We start from the raw sequence: 23,100 nt of genomic DNA, 5'->3' as shown, positions 1-23,100 counted from the left end.
GCTGAGGACAGAAGCGCACAATAGGGCAATACCGCAAGAGAAATGAGAGAGGGTGAGAGTGATGGTTGTGCTCACCTGTGTTGGTTGTGTACGGACAAAGCACCTATAAGAGCCATAGAATCTGTGGCTGGAGGAAAAATTCTTCCAGATAGCAATTCACTTTAGTGGAGAGATCACGGTACCTGGGTTGTGCTTGCGGAAATAAAACATCCTTGATGGTATTTATTACACCAACGCGTTTCGGCACCAAGGTATAAAAACAAATATATTCATTGTTTACCAGGCACAGTTCTATACATTTGGTAGTACCTGTGTCTGGCACCGCAGCTCAGTCCATTTCACTTGAGTGGGCCTCATGGCCACTTTATCCATCTGATCCATGGTGGTGCCAACAGTCATATCCCCTCTGGCCTCATATTAATGGCCTATAATAAGGAGAAGGTTTTGGAAATCCCCCCCATGTGCAAAAAAACTAGTCCTAATTTTGTACTAGCTGTTACGTAACACAATCTTATTGAGATATATGCTGTATGCCCACCCTTTCATTAATGAATTTCATTTAGACCCTGCAGTCTACATGTTTGAGCTGATCTTTCTGACAATAGCTTAGGTAAGAAGACCATTTCTGTGACGAAGGATGAGCTGTGGATGTATCCATTCTGTGTCGTCTTTCAGCTGAAAATAGCTTTTTTCCCCTTAAAATGCAGGTGCTAGTGAACCACTGACATTTAGCGTGCAGAGCATTCTATATGGATGTAGGGCGACAAGAGGAGGGGGTATATCATCTGAGTTGCTGCAAGCATTTTTATCACATTTCACCTTTTTAAAATGCTCTTAAATGAGACTTTATCGCCATACTGTGCTGACAGTCCCTTTTTATAACCGTTTTTCATATGGCAGTGTTCTATAAATGGTATAAAGCTGTTTAGATTTTTACTTAAACATGTGAAGGGCTGGAAGGCTTGTTTCTAATCTTTAACCATTAGAAATGAATTTGTACATGAGCTGATGGATTAGTCTTAGGTACATATTAGCTGTATTAGTATATGAATGTTTATTTAATCTTCCGGAATATGGCTTTTTTTAAATTATCAGCTAAACCGTTGTGACTGCTTCAGGGTTGACTACGTGAACATTTCTGTCCTTTTCATTAATGTGACATTGATCACAATCTCCCATAACTATGGCACTCTTTTTCTGAGCCAATTAAGTAATAAAATCTGTTCTCCCCCACCTTCAGCATTACCTCAGTTTTCTTTAAAACTGTTGTTCATCAGATGATTTGTAAGTGGCAGGTCAACAAATTGTATCTGTGACGTTGCCCAGAGCTGCTTGGCTGACTGACAACGATATGTGACTTGCTCTGTGAGAGATGAATGGGAAAAACCTTTTACTATATTGAATCCACCAAACCTTAGTCATCTAGATGCTCTTTTTTCCCAAAATGGAAATTTGATATCCAGGTGCTCGTATCTATAGTCTGTGGATATGAGACATTGCTTACCGGATTCTTGTGCGGTTGATTATTGCAGCATGATGTAACCTTACTGTCGGTTGACGTTCACTGGCTAAGCCTCCACGTTACTGAGGTCATTGGTAAGCCTGCTAGTATGCGAGCTCCACATTGGTACACTGTTTTCTAATATATGACAAGGTTACTTTAAATAGAAGACTCTTTTCTTGTCCTTCTTGGCATTTCCATTAGGATCCTACTAATAACAGCGTAGAAACTAGCACAAGGTAGTTACTCTGTTCTGTGATGTCCAGTGGATGCTGCAGAGGTTGAAACAGAAAGGATCTAAATTGCTTCTGTGTTGCTGTATTTGCAGCTCATTAGTGTATAATGATCATTTATTCTCTGTGTACAGCAAACAGCAATTCTCCTCTGTGTAATAATAATAAGCATGGTCCACATCTCTGGCTGTTACATCCTTTGTGAAAAAGGAATGAGTTATGTATTCAGCATCTCTTGTCATGAATTGTTTGAGTCATTGTGAGCTCCTATGTAAGGGCTTCAGTATTAAGATACTCTGCACTTTAGATCAACTTTTTGAATTTTTTTTGCATAAAAATTTGGATTTATTTAAATACACCTCCTTTCCTGTGAAGAAATAGTTTTATCATGACTTTCTCTAAATTCTCACCCACAGCTGCTTACTCAATTCTAGAATCAGAGAAATAGGACATTAGACAAGCGTTAGGCTGGACTCATGGAGTCATTCCCATCTCAGCCATGAAAGGCTGAGATGGGAGCAACCCTTTAAAGGGAATCTGTCAACATGATATTGGTTCATATCCCACCAAGCACAACTTCTGCAATAAGTTTATATGTTCTACACCCCAAAGACATACTGATAGGGAATTTAGATTGTGAGTCTCAGTGGGAACAGTGATGATAATATCTGAAAAGTTATATGAAGGTGCCATATATAAGCAAAGCATAATAAATAAATAATAATGACTTCACACCCCAAACTATTCACGTGTGCATGTAGCTCTTTAAAAGACAAATCCAGCAATACCTTTACTGAAACAGTCCAGTCCATCCCTCCATTACTGAGAAATCTGCGTCTAAATTGATATGCAAATAAGGCTTAAGAGCTACTTGTAGATCTGAAGCCTCTGTCACTCCATTCTATTGCCCATCCATTGCCACTGCCCCCTGCTTGACTGATGACTTCTTTGCCTGAAGCCAAACAGCATTGGGACCGTCAGTCAAGCGGGGGCGTGGGGGGGGCAACATTAGGCAGAAAATAGAGCTGGAATGACAGAGGCTTCAGATCCACAAATAGTTCTTCAGCCTCATTTTCATATCAATGCAAACTGATTTCTCAGTAATGGTGGATCGGACTGGTGGCCATGTAAAAGTATTGCTGGACTTGTCTTTGCAAGCTGCATACTCATATAAATAGTTTGGGTGTGAAATCTTTCTGACAGATTCTCTTTAAGCACGCTAAATACTAGTAGTTTCAAATGGTTTCTTTCCCTATGACTTGTTGGTTTGTTTGGTCTGTGAAGGCTTTCACTCTATAGTTAAAAAGTCCTAAGTTACTTACCGGTAACTGGATTTCTCGGAGACCATGACAGCACCACGAGAGAGGGTCCACCCACCAAGGACAGGAAACCTACAGGCTTAAAAAGGGCGGCACCCCTCTCCTCCTCAGTTGGATTACAGAGCATGAGAGGACCGCCAGGTTAATAAACACAACAAACAACCATAATTTTCATCATACCACACAACACCTATTAAGCTTGAGACTATAATTAATAAAAAGGGAGTGCTCCCCCAAACGTGAAGGAAGGGAATATAAGGGTGCTGTCACGGTCTCCGTGAAATCCCATTACCGGTAAGTAACTTAGGACTTTATCGGTCGACTATGACAGCACCACGAGAGCATTACAGAGATGAAAGTAATTAAAAAAGTAGAAAGTAGTTCTCCCAAAGGTGAGGTCAGCTGATACACCCATCTCTAACCCCTAGTGTCTATAGAATGTAGAGGGAGAGGATCAGGTAGCATAGATCCTCTCCCTCTACATTCTATAGACACTAGGGGTTAGAGATGGAGACACCTGTCTTCTCGGCCCAGGAGGTCGCCACAGCCCGGGTGGAATGAGTCTTCAACCTTTCAGGGACATCCTCACTGCTAGATGTATACGCTAGAGAAATGGCCTCCCTAATCCATCTAGCTAAGGTGGACTTTGAGACTTTAGATCCCTTCCTAGACAAGGAGCTATCTTTCCTAAAGTCTTTGGTAACTAAAAGGTACCTAACCACACATCTTTTCACATCCAACGTATGTAATTGCGTTTCTTTCTGATTACCTGGATTGGGACAAAAGGAGGGTAGGATGACTTCCTGAAGTCTGTGGAAGCGAGTGGCCACTTTAGGGAGATGGGCAGGATCTGACCTAAAAATTTGTCGTCCAGGATCTGAGTAAATGGCGAGGCTATAGACAGCAGCAACGTCCTTTCCTTGTTTCAGCAACGTCCTTTCCATGTTTCAGCTACGACCTTTCAAGTTACATGCCATCAAGTGGAGGCCCGCTGCTTAAGGATGGGATATCGGCCCCTGGATGAGGAGATCTGGAACCTCGGGAAGGACCGAAGGGTCGGAGATGGACATGCTCCTCAGACACGAGAACCAGGGACTTTTGGGCCAGAAGGGTGCGATCAAAAGAACCTTCGCCTTGTCTTCCCTGATTTTTCTTATGACCCTGGGAAGTAGTAACAGCAGGGGGAAGGCATATGCCAGCTAAAGTTCCAAGGTACCAGGAAAGCATCCACCACCAAGGGATTTTCTTTGGCATTCAGAGAACAGAAGATTTTTGTCTTCCGATTTAACTTCGTGGCAAATAAGTCGACTACTGGATACCCCGATCTTCGGACTATTTGGGTAAAGATCTCCTGATTTAGTTTCCATTCCCCTTGCAACAGAGGATAGTGGCTTAGGTAATCGGTTATGGAGTTTTCTGTTCCCCTTATATGGAGGGCCCTCAAGGAAAGGAGATGATCTTCTGCAATCTGAAAGAGATGATCTGTCACTGTCATCAGTGATCTTTAACTTGTGTACCCCCTCTGGTGGTTCACCTAAGCTACTGTAACTTGATTATCTGAGAGAACCTTAACGTTTTGACCTTGGAGGGAGACTAAGAAATTATTCACCGCCTTATCCACTGCCAGAAGTTCTTTTGCATTGGAGGAAAGGTTCTTCTCGTTATCTGACCTGGTACACTGAATCACCAATCCCAAGGGCTCCCCACCCCTTGCAATTAGCGTCTGTGTTGATTATCCTAGTAAACTTAGGTGCCCAGGGAACCCCTCGGGATAGATTTGCCTCATCCTGCCACCATTGTAAAGCTTTCACTGACCGAGGTGATAAAGAGAAAATTGCTTCTAAGTGCCCTTTAAGAGAAACTTCATTATGCAACATATCCCACTGCAAAACCCTGGAATGGTATTGTGCCAGTAGAACCCCTGGGAAACACGACGTGAGGATACCTGACAGGGACATTGCTCCTCTAAGGGACATGACTGGATTGGCTATGGCTTTCTCCACCTTGCTCTTAATCCTTTGTATTTTAGTGTCCGGAAGGTAACATTTTTTGAGCTACTGAATCCAGCATAGTCCCTAAAAATTGTTGAACCCTTGAGGGTACCAACCTGGATTTTACTAAATTCAGCACCCAGCCCAGATTATTAAGGATGGACACCAACTCTTTTAGATGTTGTTTACAGTGGTAGGCCGAATTCCCTACCACTAAAAAATCATCCAGTTAAGGAATAATTAGAATATCACGTTCCCGGATATGAGCCATAACTTCTGCCACTACTTTAGTAAACACCCGTGGAGCTATAGCAAAACCAAATGGCAAGGCCTTGAACTGAAAATGTTTTATTTCTCCGTCCATAATTATGGCCACCCTCAGGTATCTTTGATATTCTCCATGTATAGGAACGTGACAGTACGCATCCTTGAAATCCAATACTACCATGTAACACCCAGAAAAAATAATTTTATTGTCGAACTAATGGGCTCCATTTTAAATGTGCGAGCATTCAAGAACCTATTTAGGGCTTTCAGGTTAATGATGGCTCTAAAGGAACCGTCAGGTTTAGAAACCAGGAAGAGGGAGAGTAGAACCCCAACCTTGTTTCTGATGCTGGGACCTCCACCAGGACTGCCTTCTCCACTAAATCCAGCACCTCTTTTTTGTAGGGCTAGTTGCTCATTCTCACAGGAACGGACCAGGGTCAAGATGAATCTCTCTTGAGGAATCGCCTGGAACTCAAACCTCAGCCCCAAACATATCAGATCAAGGAACAAGTTACTGGCTGAAATATTTGTCCAGGCAGGTAAGAAGCCCAACATCCTCCCTCCTACCTGGGCTACGAATCATTGACTCGGGTTCCGGGGTCCCTGGCAAGAGGAACCGAACAGAAGCCCTCTACTTTTTGGCCTGCGATCCTCCCACTTGTCTTGTTCTTTTTGCGGTCTTTTACGGACAAATTTTCTTTTGCGAAATGAGTGTCTATAGGTAGACATGGATAGATTAGGGAATCCCTTCTTCACATCGCTTGCTTTGTCCAAAATTTCATCTAGAGCCGGCCCAAAGAGATGGTCTCCTTCGCATGGAATAGAGCACAGTCTCGTTCTGGCCTGTATATCACCCGGCCAACATTTAAGCCATAAAGCTCCACGAGCCGCATTGGACAGGGCGGCCGAACTTGCTGCCAATATGGCCAAATCTGCCGAGGCGTCCTCTAGGAAAGCAGCAGCTCCTTGCATGAGCAGGATGTTAGACAATATATCTTTCCTGGGTGTCCTATCTTTCAGATGGGACTCAAGCTGTTCCAATCATATCATCAGAGACGTGGCCGAACAGGTTGCTACGACCGTCTGCTTTAAAGGGAATGTGTCATCATCCTGGGCGATATCAGACTTATACTATGGGCATGCAGGTGATAGAAAAGAAAATCTATACTTACCTGTATGGCCCATAGCAGAGCTCTGATTGCAGAGAAATCTGGTTTTATAAAGTCTGTTTTCCAGAGGCTTGGCATTTGGAGGACGCCAAGCAAACCCCTCCTATCTGCTTACTATTCCCCTAAATCGCAGCCTCTGTGCTAAATTACCATATTCCCCCCCTCCCCTGCACGTCACAGGGCACTGTGACAGGCCCTGCTCTGCCTACCGTCCCGCTCATGCGCAAAGTGCCGCTCCCATGGAGCGCGCTTTGTTTCCCTCCGGCCCTGTTTGGCTGCGTACTGCGCTGCAGCCTTGTAATGCGCAAGCGACGGTGAGTCACTGAGTCTTCCACTCCGCTGGCAGTGTGCAGCCAGATGGGAGGCTTGGCCTTCCCCGGACACCAAGCCTCTGGAAAACAGACTTTATAAAACCAGATTTCTTTGCAATCAGACCTCTGCTATGGGCCATACAGGTAAGTATAGATTTACTTTTCTATCACCTGTATGCCCATAGTAGAGGTCTGATATCATGACACATTACCTTTGAAGCTCCAGCAGTTGTCCCCCAGGTCCCCTTAAGAAAGGTATCTGCTTTGATGATATAGGAGCCCTCAAGGATCCTTTGAACAGAAAAGGGAATAGATGCTTTCGTTATCACCACATCAAGTCTTGGGGTCCCAAGAGGATGAGGCTGAGTCCTCAAAGGCGTATTTTCTTTTAAAGGAAGGGGGGAGAGAACCCTTCCTATCTGGTCTTTCCCACTCTCTTCATATCAGGCCCTGAACTTTTTCTTTGTTCTAGGCCCCTAAACATGACATTTTGGACAGATTTCTCTAGCCTAGTGTCCATAATACCCATAGTCATAAACACTGCTTTAACCAGACCATCGATTTCATTTAATGGGAAACAATGTCACCCAGCCCCACTATCTGAGGACGAGGATGAGGAAGAAGAGCCGTCAGACTCTTCATCATAGTCCGATAGGAGGAAGACATCAGAGACTGGGGAGACCTACAATCAGCAACCTCCCTCCTTTTTCTTTTTTAGAAAGGGCCTTGCTGATCTCTGACTTGACCAAGGATTTTAATTCAGATGAAAAACTAGGGGTCTCATCTGCCAGAGTCTGGGTGATACAGGACTGTCACAGCATTTTTGGGTATGAGTCCGCTAACAGGGCTTTACACAATGCACATTCCTTGTGCCTAGTTTTGGTGACTCACTTCTTCCCATAGTAAAAGATAGACAAGAAGAAGGGACACCCTATTATTAAGTGAACTTTCTCGAAGATCACTTACCCATACGACTCAATTTGGAAGAAGGATCTTTCTCAGCCGGGGGATCATCCCTGGAGGCTGCAGATTCATTCATCCTGCTGGAGCTACGATGACTGGACCTGCTTGAAGATCCAGACCTTTCTGAGGTCCGGTTACCTCCGCTCACCCGAAGGCGCCGTTTCTCTTGGGGCTTCCTAAGCAGCCGCTGAGATGGTGATGGCTGCTGCTGCTGCTCACTCTCTGTCTCTATTTGGAATATGATTCAGAAGTAACTGGGAAGCACAGGGCTATGGAGCCAGACCTAATTTATAGGTGCACCAGCCCCATTCACCTTTTTTTTTATAACTAATTAATTAATTAATTAAGACTGGGCGTTCCCCTCTACCCCATCAGATAGCAGGTGCGCTGGCCACTGGGCGTTTCACCTGAAGTGGTAAGGACTAGGAGGAAAAAAACGCGCACCGCGTCATCATGCCGCGCCCTCTACTCTCAGCAGAGTCCTGAGGCGCACGTCAGCCAAACCACAGAGGGGGAGATCCCGGAAGCTGCAGCCATAATGCTGGAGCTGCAGAAACCCCAGAGTGGGGCGCCGCTCAAAACTCCTCCAGCAACTACGGTGACATCCCCCTAGGGTGCATTGTAGCCGGGATCCAGAGTCAGCCCGACGGCCAGCAGGAATCTTCAATCTTCGACAGGTAAGCCTGCCACAGGTTTCCCATCAAGGACAGGAAACCAACTGAGGCGGAGAGGGGTGCTGCCCTTTTTAAGCCTATAGGTTTCCTGTCCTTGGTGGGCGGACCATCTCTCGTGGTGCTGTCATAGTCGACCGATAAATGGCAAATCCATGATTTTTGTGTTTTGATGTCTTAATCAAGAGAAATCCATGTTTTTCATATATGTGAATGAGCTGTTCAGCATTATGAGTGGGACATAGATCTCCCTGAAAATCTGGCACCAGAGATTATTTTAAATTAAAGTCAATGTTACCAGTTATAACATTTAAATTATGAGATCATTTCATGTCTCTCACTGGTAACGCCCCCCTTCTTTTCGAATAAGTTATGGAGGCAGATTCTCAGGGAGATTTGTGTCTGGCCCAACAGCTCATTTACATATTAGGAGAAACATGGATTTACCTGGAATAGACCTCAGATTGCAGATATCAAGATAAAATTTTATTCACCTTTCTATGACCTACATGCCCATAGACGGCTTAGGAGGAGTTGATCCTATTGACAGATTCCCTTTAAGGAATTTAACCAACAACTTGATAGGAATCCTTTTGCTGTCAGCATGTCAATTGTTTTTAAAAAAGCCCTCCGAATTTTTTTTTTCATTTAATAGGTGTTTCATGTGTAGTGTGAGTGTATTAATATACTCACATACTGCCACTCTCACCGGGATCCAGCGCCTTTCTCCTCCTCTTCTCTGTGACGTCTCACCTCTGCAGACTCTCCAGGTTAGGGCGGAGACATACTGCCGTATAACTCATGTGATGATCACATCGCACTGAACGGACTGGCTTACAATGCGATCCTCGCACGAGAAATACGGCAGTATGTCTTTACCCGTACATGGCGGTCTGCGTGTCCTGGAAGTGGGTTTACACAAGTCATTGGCTTGCATTGTAAAAAAGACTTCCGACTCACGCATAGAGTGAGCAGGCTAGTCTGAATTGCGGTGACATCACTGAGAAGAGGAATGCGACAACGGTGAGCCGGCTAGTCTGAATTGCGGTGACATCACTGAGAAGAGGAATGCGACAACGGTGAGCCGGCTAGTCTGAATTGCGGTGACATCACTGAGAAGAGGAATGCGACAACGGTAAGCCGGCTAGTCTGAATTGCGGTGACATCACTGAGAAGAGGAATGCAACAATGGTGGATCCCGGAGAAAGTGGCTGTAGGTGATTTATATTAAAGCACTCACACTACCCACCATTCACATATACATACATTTAATGAAAGAAAAATATTCATGGGGGGCTTCTTTAATCCAGAGACAGTGATTAATGCTGAATGCATAATCTGCTTAAAACTAGTTGCCTTCCAATTAAAATGCTGAATATTATGACTTCTAAGGGTATGTTTACATGTGGTGTAATTGCCGCCTTTTTGCGGTTTATTTTACACAACTTTTTGTGTGTAAAATGGGCAGCAGTTTACAGCACCAGTAAAGCCAATACAATTTGTGAAATCTCATGCATACTTTGCTTTTTTTTTGCGTATATTTGGAGCCCTGCTTTGTATTTGACAAGACGCAGCATGTCAATTCTTTGAGTTTTTTGCAGCATTATTCACTTACTAAAATGTTGTTCATAGTGATTTTTCCTGCCATTAGTCTGATTTTTAGTGCAGAAAAAAAAGCTGCCATTGAGTACAGCACGTGTGAACATTACCTAATGTTACGTGGTATAGTGTCAAGGTATTCTGTTTTTTTATTGGTCAAACAAAGATGCATGTTTATACATTTCTAGGAGGAATATCAAAAGAATGACACAACGTAGAGTTATCAGGAAAGATGCTTCAGAGTTGTCTTGTGGGTATTGCAAGGATTTCCGGAAACATAGATGTCAGGAGAGCTGACAGGTCTTCTTTAATAGTAAACACTCCTTGCTTTTTGGTTTCCCCAGAGTAAGATTAAACAGAATAAATGGAGCCTTACTTAAATATTTGGTATATTGGATGACTGGAAGTGTATTGTAAGATTGATGAGGCTTTTGAAATAAATATCCGCATGCATTTAAGTATTACTGAACATAGAAAGTCACTGATGCCAACAGCATTTGTTTATGTAACATTTCATTTTTCAGAGACATCTGGAAAACTAAATGAAACACTTAAGTCTTTGTTCACACGCTGCGTTTTTGCAGCGTTGTTTTTTTTTGCTGCGTTATGTTTTGCCGAAAAGAAACTGTGTTTTACAGTTCCAGCAAATTTGTCAGACTTCTTTATATTTTCCTAAGTGAATTTGAGCACTGCAGTGTTTTTGGTATCTGCAGCATGTCAATTCTTTCAGTGCTTTTGCACCCATAGAAAGTAATGAGAAAGTGCAAAAAAATACAGCAAAGAGATTTTGCTGCGTTTTTGATGAATAAAACTTACCTTTAGTAAACATGTATTATCGACAAATCACACATGTAATCCACACCATAAAATGCAGCAAAAACGCAGCAAACAACTGTATTTTATTGCAGCATTTTTACTTCCGAGCAGAAAAGGTTAGGCTGCAGATAAAACATTACAAAAACGCTGTGTGTGAACATAGCCTTATACATCATTTTCCCTTCACTAGCCATACTGAGGTGTCCATTCTCTATTTGACGTAGCAGCGATTCTAATAACAATGCTGTTTTTTTTTAATCTATACAGCAATATATTGCATTCACAATGTAGCTGCAGAATTTGTACTGTACTTGGAACAGCTGCCTTGTTCTCACCCCCTCTCTGACCTTTAAATTATCTGTCATATTCTCCAAAGGCTAAAACATAAATCAATGACATTCATTTCTTGTGCTCTTGTAAAAATATATAAAATATAAATTAATAATGTGCCAACGTCTTAAAGGATAGAATCAATCGATTGGTAATGTCTATGCAGTCGCAATAGTTACTGGATATGAAAGCAAAAGCACCCATTCAAATGTTAAGGTGTACCAGTAATTTCAGCCACAAGCCTGGTAAAAGCATAGGCTTTCTGTCCTCCTCCCCTCCCCCACAACAAGGTAAATCTTCATAGTGCACATACCAGTACAGCATGCCCAGGAACTGACCCAATCTCATGCTCTTTAACTTGCCACCCATTTTTCTTTTACCGGTGGTTCCTTTTTCTTGTTATTCAACCAGCACTTCAACCGCAGCAGGAACTTCCTTTTCTTCACTTTCCAGCATGCATTGCTTCTGCCATTGTCCAATGAATTACCTGCCCTCGACAGTAAGCCGCTCTACTGCCATTTGAGTCAGACAGAAGGAGGGCACCTTGTGATATCCATTGAAGAGTGACTCTGTGGGCTATAATATTACAATGTAATGATGCTCTGCTCGTTTACATGTGTCTGAAAAGGCAGCGGGTTTTTTGGGCCATCTACTGTAATGTATGATATTGGAATAAAAGTGCTGTCAACATACATAACACAGGTACTGTGTACACTCAAAATACTAAAGTGTGCTGCAATTATGTGAAATTATTTGACCAGATGACCTGAAGCAGATGCCTTTCTCTAGAACAGGTCTGTGAAGTCATTAATACTTTGTGGTCCATTAGATGTATCTTACACTACTGTTTGTTTTGGCAGCATGTACATTTGATTTTAGAAAAACACTTCAGCATATTTTTCTTGTTGCAGATATAAAATGTACTCCCAGTTTATTTCATCCCACCTCAGTTACTTGTATATATTTCCCTCCATCATTATAGTAAGTTGAGTCATGTGATCTCCAGTCTGACAGTCCTGTACATGCGCCAGTGTGTAGCCAGGAGGTCAGTTTGACTTCCTGTGAACTACAGAATTGCATCACCTATCACTATTCCTCCTGGATACTCTAAGTCTCCTAGTCTCCCCACCCTGCTCCTACTTCCTGTCCTTCCATACAGCTCAAGATGTGAGTATAGAAACTATCAAAAAGAAAGAGCTTCCATGACAACCAATCATAAAGCAATTTTAATTTTGCATTCTGCTCTTGACAAGTGGAATCTGCATTGTGATTGGTTGCTTTTTCTGTTAGTTTCAGAAGTCTGTCCGATTATTTCTGCTTTAAATAAAAGCAATGTCATAATAGGTGGGACGGCCTGAAGCTGCATCACATAAGATACACTGAGACTTTACTGTACACATAATATTAGTTACACTGAGAGTGTTGTATATACACCACATAGGATAGGCTGAGACTTTACTGTTCACATCACGGTTACACTGAGTGCTGTATATACATCACATAGGATACACTAAGACTTTACTGTACACATCACATAACATACACGAAGTGCTGTATATACAGCACATAGGATATGCTGAGACTCTGCCATATATACATGAAATAGGATACATGTAGACTTTTCTGTACCGATAATATAGGATACACGGAGACTCTGCTATACACATCACATAGGATACACTGAGAGTACTGTCTATGTATCACATAGGGTAGTCTGAGACTGTTGTATACACATCACATAGGAAACACCGAAACTATGCTGTATACATCAGAGGATACACTGACACTGTTCTGCTCTATACATCACATAGGATACACGGAGACGCTGCTGTATTTGTCAGGGGTGCCAGCTCTAGGTCTCGATTCATCACTAACTGCCATTAGATGGAGGCAAGGGTGATATGACACTCTGGCATAATGATGGTGCTACATATACTCCAAAAATATCTAATTTTGCTCAAGTGGAGGTTAAGTGTTCTAAGGGGATTTTGCCACAAACAAAAGTTCATTTTAAAAATTGTCTGTGTCTGACCGTGTACGAAACATACCACATCTCCTGGGCAGAAGAGGAAGCAAAAGACAATACAGATACTACAGCAGGGGAACACAGAGGATTCATTTTGTGAGGTAAAATATTGTTTAACCCCTTTAAAGCCCAAGACGTATCAATACGTATCTGCACCCTGGGTTTTAAGAGCCTGATACGTATTAATACGTCTTTGCGATCACGCCCGCACACAGGTAGTGCGGGCGCGATTGCCGCCGGGTGTCTGCTGATTGTCACAGCTAACACCCGATGCTATGTGCTGGGAGAAGTCCCGCACCGCTCCCGGCACATTAACCCTCGCAATGCTGCGATCGAAGGTGGCAAGGGGAGGTGATCGGGATACTCACCTCTCCTGCCGGCCTCCAGCGCTGTCTGCCGCAGCTTCCCGGATGTTGCCTTGACGACCCGTTGTCGTCATGACAACATCCGGGTCACCAGACAGCAGGAAGATATTTTGGTGATACGCAGTGCATGACCAAAATATCTTTTGCATCTGCTGCACTGACAGCCTGTATAGTACAGGGATGGTGCTGCAGAATAAAAAAAGTGAAAGTCCCATAGTGGGACAAAGAATAAAAGTAAAAAAAAGTGTCAAAGTGAAAAAAAAATTTGTAAAAATATTTAAAAAAAAATTAAAAATATAATGTACCCAACAATAAATATTATTATGAAAAAAAACAAAACAATAAAAGTACGCATATTTGGTATCGCCACATCCGGAACGACCTGACCTATAAAACTGTCCCACTAGTTAACCCCTTTAGTGAACACGGTAAAAAAGTAAATAAAAAACTAAGCAAAAACAATGCTTTATCATCATACCGCAAAACAAAAAATGGAATAACACACGATCAGAAAAGACGAATATAAATAAAAATGGTACCGCTGAAAACGTCATCTTGTCCCGCAAAAAACAAGCCGCCATATAGCTCCATCAGCCGAAAAATAAAAAAGTTATAGCTGTCAGAATAAAGGGATGCAAAAAAATTATTTTTTCTATAAAATAGCTTTTATTGTGTAAAAGCGCCAAAACATAGAAAACCGATATAAATGTGGTACCGCTGTAACCGTACTGCCCAGAAGAATAAAGCTACCTTACAAATTTTACCACACGCGAAACAGCATAAAAAAAAACAAAAAAAATAATTCCTGAATTGTTGGTTTTTGTTTATTCTGCCTCCCAAAAATCGGAATAGAAAGCGATTGAAACATGTCACGTGCCTAAAAATGGAACCAATAAAAACGTCAACTCATCCCGCAAAAAACAAGCCATGACATGACTCTGTCGGCCAAAATATGGAAAAATTATAGCTCTCAAAATATGGCGATGCAAAAATTAGATTTTACAAAAAAATGTGTCTTTTAGTGTGTGACAGCTGTCAATCATAAAATCCCGATATGATTCTGGTATCACTGTAATCGCACCGACCCGAAGAATAAAGTCGTCTAATCACTTATACCGCACGAGGAACGGCGTAAAAAATAAACTCTCGGGTTAGGGTTGTGCTACAGTTAGGGTTGGGGTAGAGGTTGGGGTAGGGGTTAGGGTTGGGCTAGGGTTGGGTTAGGGTTGGGCTAGGGTTGGGGTTGGGCTAAGGTTGGGCTAGGGTTAGGGTTGGGATTTTTTTCAAAAGTAAAAAAAAAAAGATGATGATATGGCGACTAGTGTTGAGCGCAAGTGCTCGCTACCTGAGTTTGCATCCGGTGCTCGGGTATGCACTGAGTATCGCGGGTGCTCGAGTGACATGCTCGAGTCTCCGCCCCATATGCTTCGCGGCCAAAAAAACCTTGCGGGGATTGCCTGCCATGCACGAGTGATCCCCGCATGTCTTTTTTTTGGGTGTCTAATAAAAGTGAAACATGCGGGCGGGGACTCGAGCATGTCACTCGAGCACCCACGATACATGGTGCATACCTGAGTACCCGATGCAAACTCTAGTAGGGAGCACGTGCGCTCAAGTCTAATGACAACTTATTCAATATGATGACCTAATGTTATCAAATTCTGTGTCGTACCTCTGGGTTCAAAATGTTCACTATACCCCTTGATAAAATCCTTGAGGGGTGTAGTTTCCAAAATGGGGTCACTTGTGAGGGGTTTCCACTATTTAGGCATATCAGGGGCTCTCCAAACGCGACATGGCGTCCGCTCTCGATTCCAGCCAATTTTGCGTTAAAAAAGTCACACAGTGTTCCTTCCCTTCTGAACTCTGCCGTGCACCCAAACACTGTATTTTGCCCATATATGGGGTATTGGCATACTCAGGAGAAATTGCACAAAAGTTTTTGGAGTCCATTTTCTCCTCTTACCCTTGTGAAAATAAAAAAATTGGGGCAAAAACATAATTTTTGTGGAAAAAGTTTGATTTTTTTATTTTCACGGCTCCATGTTATAAACTTCTGTAAAACACTTGGGGGTTCAGGGTGCTCACCACACATCTAGATAAGTTCCCTGAGGGGTCTAGTTTCCAAAATGGTGTCACTTGTGGGGGGTTTCCACTGTTTAGGCACATAAGGGGCTCTCCAAAAGCAACATGGCATCCGCTAATTATTCAAGCAAATTTTACAATCAAAAAGTCAAATGGCGCTCCTTCCCTTCCGAACCCTGCCGTGCGCCCAAACAATGGTTTCCCCCCACATATGGGGTATCTGCTTACTCAGGAGAAATTGCACAACAAACTGCATGGTGCAATTTCTCCTGTTACCTTTATGAAAATGCAAAATTGGGGGCTGTAAAACATTTTTGTGGGAAAAATGTGAAAATTTTATTTTTACGGCTCAGTGTTATAAACTTCTGTGAAGCACCTGGGGGTTCAAGGTGCTCACCACACAACTAGATAAGTTTCCTGAGGGGTCTAGTTTCCAAAATGGTGTCACTTGTGGTGGTTTTCACTGTTTAGGCACATCACGGGCTTTCTAAACGCAACATGGCGGCCGCTAATTATTCAAGCAAAGTTTACATTCAAAATGTCAAATGGCGCTCCTTCCCTTTCGAACCGTGCCGTGCGCCCAAACAGTGTTTTTTTCCCCACATGAGGTATCTGAGTGCTCAGGGAAAATTGCACAACAAATTTTGGGGTCCATTTTTTTCCTGTTACCCCTGCAAAAAAAAAAAAATTTGGCCTAAAGTAACATTTTTGTGAAAAAATTTAAATGTTAATTTTTTTCTTCCACATTCCAAAAATTCCTATGAAGCACCTGAAGGGTTAATAAAGTTCTTGAATGTGGTTTTGAGCACCTTGAGGGGTGCAGTTTTTAGAATGGTGTCACTTTTGGTATTTTCTGTCATAATCACCCCTCAAAGTGACTTTAAATATGATGTGGTCCCTAAAAAATGGTTTTGTAAATTTTGTTGGAAAAATGAGAAATCGCTGGTCAACTTTTAACCCTTATAGCTCCCTAATAAAAAAAATAAAAAATTGGTTCCAAAATTGTTCTGATGTAAAGTAGACATGTAGGAAATGTTATTTATTAACTTTTTTGCGTGACATATCTCTCTGATTTAAGGGCATAAAAATTTTAATTTTGAAAATTGCAAAATTTTCTCAGAATTTCCATTTTTTTCACAAATAAACGGAAGTGATATCGAAGTAATTTTACCACAATCATGAAGTACAATATGTCACGAAAAAACAATCTCAGAATCAGTGGAATCTGTTGAAGCGTTCCAGAGTAATTACCTCATAAAGTGACAGTGGTCAGAATTGTAAAAATTGGCCTGGTCATTAACATGCAAACCACCTTGCGTTGTAAAGGGGATGAAAACAGGTAGTTAAATGTTTTACCTCACAAAATGAATCCTCTGTGATCCCCTGCTGTAATATCTGTATTGTCTTTTGCTTCCTCCCCTGCCCAGGAGCTGTGGCATGTTCCGTACACGGTCAGACACAGACAATTATTAAAATGAACTTTTGTTCATGGGAAAACCTCTGTATGAGAGTTCTGTTGTCTCAAGAAAAAAATGGATTTTCTGAGAAACTGATTCAAGTATTATGGCATATTTGCAAAGACAGAGAGTATCAGTCACCTCGTAGCTGTAGGTTATCTGGATATTGTTATTGAACAGGAATCTTCCTGGCATGTGGTAAATTGCTAAGATATGTAATAGTCATAAGAGAAAAAAAATGCTGCTGTCTCACTTCTTGATGAATACATAATCACATAAAGGCATCAAGGTTACAAAGATTTCTGCAGCTGCCAAGTTGCAAATATATTGGGATTCTTTTTCCCACCCTGAGTGAAGAATGTTAAAAAGCTTTCTAGAACTATAAAGTACTTTGCTGAATTTTTTCACGTCTACCTAAAACATTTGCAAAGTAAGAATATGTAAAAAATAGAAGTGTTAATACTTTTATTTTTTATCAATTAACAAAATGAAAACAGAATGAACAAAAGGGAATTCAAAATCAAATCTAAATTTGGTGTGATCACATTTTGTCTACAAAACCGCATCAAAGCATCAATTCTTCTAGGTACACTTGCATAAAATTTTTGGAGGAACGTAGCACGGAAGTTATTACAAAGTCTTGGAAAACTAACCACAGATCTTCTGTGGATGTAGGCTTGTGCAAATCTTACTGTCTACTTCCTGTAATCCTAGTCAGACACGATGATGGTGAGATCAGGGTTCTGTGGGAACCATATCATCACTTCCAGGACTACTTTTTCTTCTTTACTCTAAAGATAGTTCTTAATGCCATTGGTTGTCTGTTTTGTGTCATTGTCTTACTGCAGAATTAATTCACAGCCAATCAAATGCCTTCTTGATGGTATTGCAAGAGGAAGAGGTGTCTGCTTCTATTTCTCATCATTGAGGGCACTAAAAAATGGGAACACTGTAGATGCAGTGGTCGGCCAAGGAAACTTGGTGCAGCAGATGCAACATATCATGCTTACTTCTTTTTGAAATTGGCAGTGCCATCAGCACAGAACTGGCAGCAACCAGTGTGACACAGCTGCACCCATCTACTATTCAGAGCAGTCTGGCCAGAAGTGGTCTTTATAGAAGAATGGAGAGCGGTAGAATGCAGGCAATTGTGAAGCATGGTGGAGGTTCTTTGCAAGTTTTGGGCTGCAATTCTGCAAACAGAGTTGGGGATTTTATTCAGGATTAATGGTGTCCTCAGTGTCCTCAGTGCTAAGAAATACAGGCAAAGACTTATCCATCATGCAATTCCATAAGGGAAGGATCTTTGTTCTGCATCATAACAACGACCCGCAACATGCAGCCAATGTCATTAAGAACTATCTTCAGCATAAATAAGAACACTGAATACTGTACGTGATGGTATGGCCCCCACAGAGCTCTCATCTCAACATCATCTAGTCTGTGTGCGATTATATGAAGACTTTTGCACAAGCTTAAATCCACAGGGGATCTATGGTTATTTCTCCAAGGTGGTTGGAACAATCTCCCTCCTGAGTTCCTTCAAGAACTATGTGCAAGTGTACCTAGAAGAATTGAAGGCAAAGAATGGTCACACCAAATATTTGATTTAGATTTCACTTTGTTCCATCACTTTGTATTTCGAAGAAGAAATAACTATTAACACTTCGATTTTTTTAAATCATTCTCACTTTGTAGCATTTTTTTCCACATCTGCCTAAAACATTTGCACAGTACTGTATGTCAAAACACTTTTTATGAAGTATTTTAATGCTTTTATTATAAATGTAAAGTGCTATTTGTCCTTGTCCACGAGACGTTTTACCTCTGGAACTGTGATTATTCTGATATCGCATTAACCAGTGTGTTTTATTAAATCCCTTAGGCATTGAATGTCCTAGAGGTGCCAGAAATATTCCTGGTGTAGTTCAAGAAGGGGAGCCTTTCAGTGAGGAAGCCATGATGTACACAAAGGAGCTAGTATTGCAGAGAGAGGTATGATTTCCAGTATTTGTTTCTTGGTTGCTACATTATGTTTTGTTTTACGAGGTTTCTAGCATTTAGGTTTTCTTCAAAATAGGAAACCATGTAGCTTAGTGGAGCTTTTACTTTTCTTATCACAGGTTCCTTTATTCAGACGCTGTCACCACATCCCTATTGGCTTTATCCCTATAGGTTTTGAAAAAGCTGGCCAACATTTTTTAATATATATAAAATGTATTTTTCGGATTCTAAAATGCACCCCCCCCCCTTATTTTGGAGTTAAAAGGGGGTGCGTCTTATGATGCGAAGGTAATTTTCCTGGGGGGCGGCGTCTGTGAAGTGGGGTCACAGATTCAGGAGCTTGGAGGCGGCTATGGCAGGGGTGGGGCGATGCTGCAGTCCCCATCCTCTCATAAGAAGTCGGCGGTGAGTGGAGGTCCCCTCTCCCATACATAGCCCTGCGGTGGGCTTCGGGAAAATGGTCGCCGGAAGTAGCGAATGCTCAAATTAAGATCTCTGGAAACGTGACCCTGCTTCACCGCCACGCCCCCCAGGTAAAACAGATTGTAAGGTGCACCATTTTATTAGGGAAAAATATATTTTTATTTTCCACCGGTGCATCTTATAATCCGCAAAATACAGTATATACAAATAGTGAGCAAAGGATTGAGCGATCTTCTGAAAATATTCCAGGAATGTTCTTGGAACAATCTTTCCAAAAGATCATTATTGACTAGCAACTATGGGATACAAACTTTAAAACATGGACAACTTTTTTTTTCCTCTGCTGTATGGCCAGCTAAGCAGATAGTTTTTTTTTGTAATCATGGCTAATGTGTATGGACAACTATAGGCCAGTTGTGATCAACCAGACATATTGTGCGGCCCTGAACTGAAACCCTTGATTTCATCAGTGAGTCACACATCACATTGGATAAAGGTTGTAGGCACATCTATTAATATTTTTACAGTTATATTTTTTATGTCATGTAACTAAAAAAAAAATCTGTCAGATTTCTTAATTATAGTAATGAACTGTAAGTCTCATTACAGTATCCTCATTCCAGGTTCGATCTTCTGTTCTTTATTGTTAATGTATAGGAGCTCTCACACATGATCTTTTTCCTCAGGGAGGCAGATATTCCATATGAATGTTTTCCCTTTGGGACCGTGTGTTAAACACATTAAGGCTGTGCGCCCACGATGCGTTTTTTAAGCGTTTCCGCAGCGGCAAAAACGCTGCAGAAACGCTTAAAAAACGCATGGTAGAAGGCCTGCCATGTTCCCCAATGATAATCCGCATGTGCTGTGCACATGCTGTGGAAATTTCCGCTGCGGATTATCATTGCGGAAAAAAACGCAGCACTACCAATTATTTTGCGGAAGCGCTGCGTTTTTGCCGCCATTGACTTGCATTAGACCGCATGGATTACGCATCACTATATATGTAGATGCGCAATCCACGCGTTCCAATGTGCGGATGGTACCCGGGTCTGGAGAAGAGGAGACTCTCCTCCGGAGCCAGGTACCATAGAAACTGTGAAAAAAAGAATAAAATAAAAAATAAATATGATACTTACCTTCTGGCGGCCCCCGGTGCGCTCCTCCTCTCATGCCGGCAAATCGCGATGGACTGAAGGACCTGCGCTGACGTCATAGTCATGTGACGGGTCACGCGACGCTGACGTCGGCAGGTCCTTCAGTGTACCGCGATCTGCCGGCAGCCAGCACCGAGTGAAGCAAGACTGCGGGGGCCATCAGAAGGTAAGTATAGATTTATTTTTATACATTCTCTCGGGTCACAGTATATAAATCCATGCCGTTTGCATGGATTTATATAGCGTGACCAAGTTGTCAAGCACTTTTCTAAGTGACGCTAAAATCGCTTGGAAAGCGCTTGTCAACCCGCATGCGGAAATGCATGTGAAGAACGCTTCACATCCGCATGTCCCTGGCAGGAAAACGCATGTACAATCCACATGTACAATCCGCAGGCGTTTTTTCTGCCAGGGAGATGCAGAAACACTCAGGAAAAATCCGGAGCATTTCTGCATCGTGGGCACATAGCCTTAAGCTTCATGCCGTCTCTGGGCATCAATGAATTATGAAGTTTGCTAGATTATTTTTTTTCATCATTGTCTTGCCACACAACCCAATTTGGAAAGATGTTTAAACATTTGTCTTAAGAATTTTATTATACATGCGGGATTCATGGTCCATTCAGTAATCGAAGTTTACCTGTTAGATGAGGTTTTTTTTCATGTGACTCCCTTCTACTGATAGAGGAAGGTCCATCTGTCACATCCGTTTAACCCTTCATTGACTCCTTACGGCATCATGACATACATGTACATTACTTTTGTTGTACAGGTTCAGAAGTTGTGCAAATGCATCACTGCTGGAGCCTTGTGATGATAGACAGCTGGGCAACCTATATAATTATCCGAAAATTGTATAAACTTTGTTTCAGAAATTTCTCTAAAGTGTAGATGTCCCCTCAAAATAAATAAATGGATACCCCTGCAGCCTTTTTTTTTTTTTTTTTTCAATTTGTTAAATACAAATTATTTCTCAAAATAAAAATGTTCACTGTTAAAATCACGGCAAGGGTAACAACCTATATAATAAAGTTGGCTTGTTGTATATACCACACGGTAAACAGCAAGGTAAGGAAAAAAACATACTTCAAAATACGGTGGTGGAATTGCTCTTATTTATTTTTTTACTAATCACATAAATTACCGTAGCTGATTAAAAAAACATAAACAAAATGTAACTTGTTTTTACTGCATGGTAAACAGCAAGCAAAAAAATTGTTGATCAATAGTAAAATTTTAGTTTAATAACTTGTGTTGCCATTAAAAAAAAAAAATAATAATTACATCTCGTCCCTCGAAAAGCACGCCCTTAGCTGTAGAGGTCATGCGAAGATGGTCTCCACGCTGTCTCTTCTTGCTTGTGTGGCTGCAGCGATCACAAGCCAATCTGTGGCCATTGAATTTGTGTATGGGGTGTCTTTTTTCCTTGTTATTTAATTACATTGGCAAATTTTAGTGCAGACAAACAATTTTTCTCCCCTCAGTTTGCGCGTCAGATTTTTCTGACAGAAAATTAAAAACGCAATGTAACCATACCATAAGGCCATGTTCTCATTTACTATACATGCTGCACTTTTTTGTGCAGAAAACTTGTTACATTTACCAACTTAAACAAAATGGATGTGATTTCATGAAAATTCATGCCTATTGTGCACTCAGATGCAGTTAAACTTCATTTTTGTTAATGTTTTTTCCCTTTTAGGATTCTATTTTGATTGAAAATAGTTCTATTAACAATCAGTAGTCAAACACAAGCCTACAATGTACTGCGACGCAGTGCAGGCTTAAAGAGAACCTGTCAGCAGGATTTTGCTACTACGTAAAGTACAGACGTGGTCATATTGGCGCTGTTACACTGATTAAAATCATACCTGTAGTGAAGAAATCCGTTTTGTGGATTTTGTGTAATGAGTGATTGAAGTTGTCTTGTAATCATAGCTTTGTGCATTGGGGCGGGATTGTGGGGAGGTCTTCAGCTCTACTCTGGCCCCTCCGCTGCCTCTTGTGTCTTTATAGTCTTCATGCATTAAATTTTGGACCGTCGTCTTAGTTGCTTGCGCATATTGATCTCCTGGCAGCTTTCAGGAAAATCGCGCCAGTGGCAGCACATGTGTAGATTTAGATTTGGCTCAAAGACGAGCCGAAATCTGAATCTGCACATGCGCCGCCACCAGACCTCCTGTGCATGTGCCGCCACCGATAGTACATCACCTATTTACACAAGACAATGTGCTGTTGAGAACGATGGTTTTTAATCTTGTTTAACCAGTTTCCCTTTTTCCTGACAAGATACATTTTACATTTTCATGTTTTATTATTTTGCATGTTTTAAAGTCACTGATTTATCAGCAGGATATTGTTACTAGAGTACTGGTAAACCTGCTGCCATGTAGTCCTCCACATTCATGAGCTC

General features: G+C 41.7%; 1 protein-coding gene across 2 annotated transcripts in view; it reads left to right on the top strand.

The window, feature by feature from the left end:
* Positions 1 to 23,100, top strand: part of SND1 (staphylococcal nuclease and tudor domain containing 1) — a 693,764-nt gene that overhangs the window by 428,253 nt on the left and 242,411 nt on the right. For both annotated transcript variants that reach the window (XM_073652562.1, XM_073652561.1), the window contains exon 16: positions 18,992 to 19,101. In XM_073652562.1, the coding sequence (XP_073508663.1) occupies positions 18,992 to 19,101 (110 nt within the window). The remainder of the gene's footprint in view (positions 1 to 18,991; positions 19,102 to 23,100) is intronic.

The sequence above is a fragment of the Phyllobates terribilis genome, unplaced genomic scaffold (genome assembly GCF_046119375.1).
Source record: "Phyllobates terribilis strain yellow unplaced genomic scaffold, ASM4611937v1 Scaffold_11__3_contigs__length_659146591, whole genome shotgun sequence".
Lineage (NCBI taxonomy): Eukaryota > Metazoa > Chordata > Amphibia > Anura > Dendrobatidae > Phyllobates > Phyllobates terribilis.
Note: the sequence above shows the minus strand (reverse complement) of the source record. Positions and strands in the feature narration are given on the sequence as shown.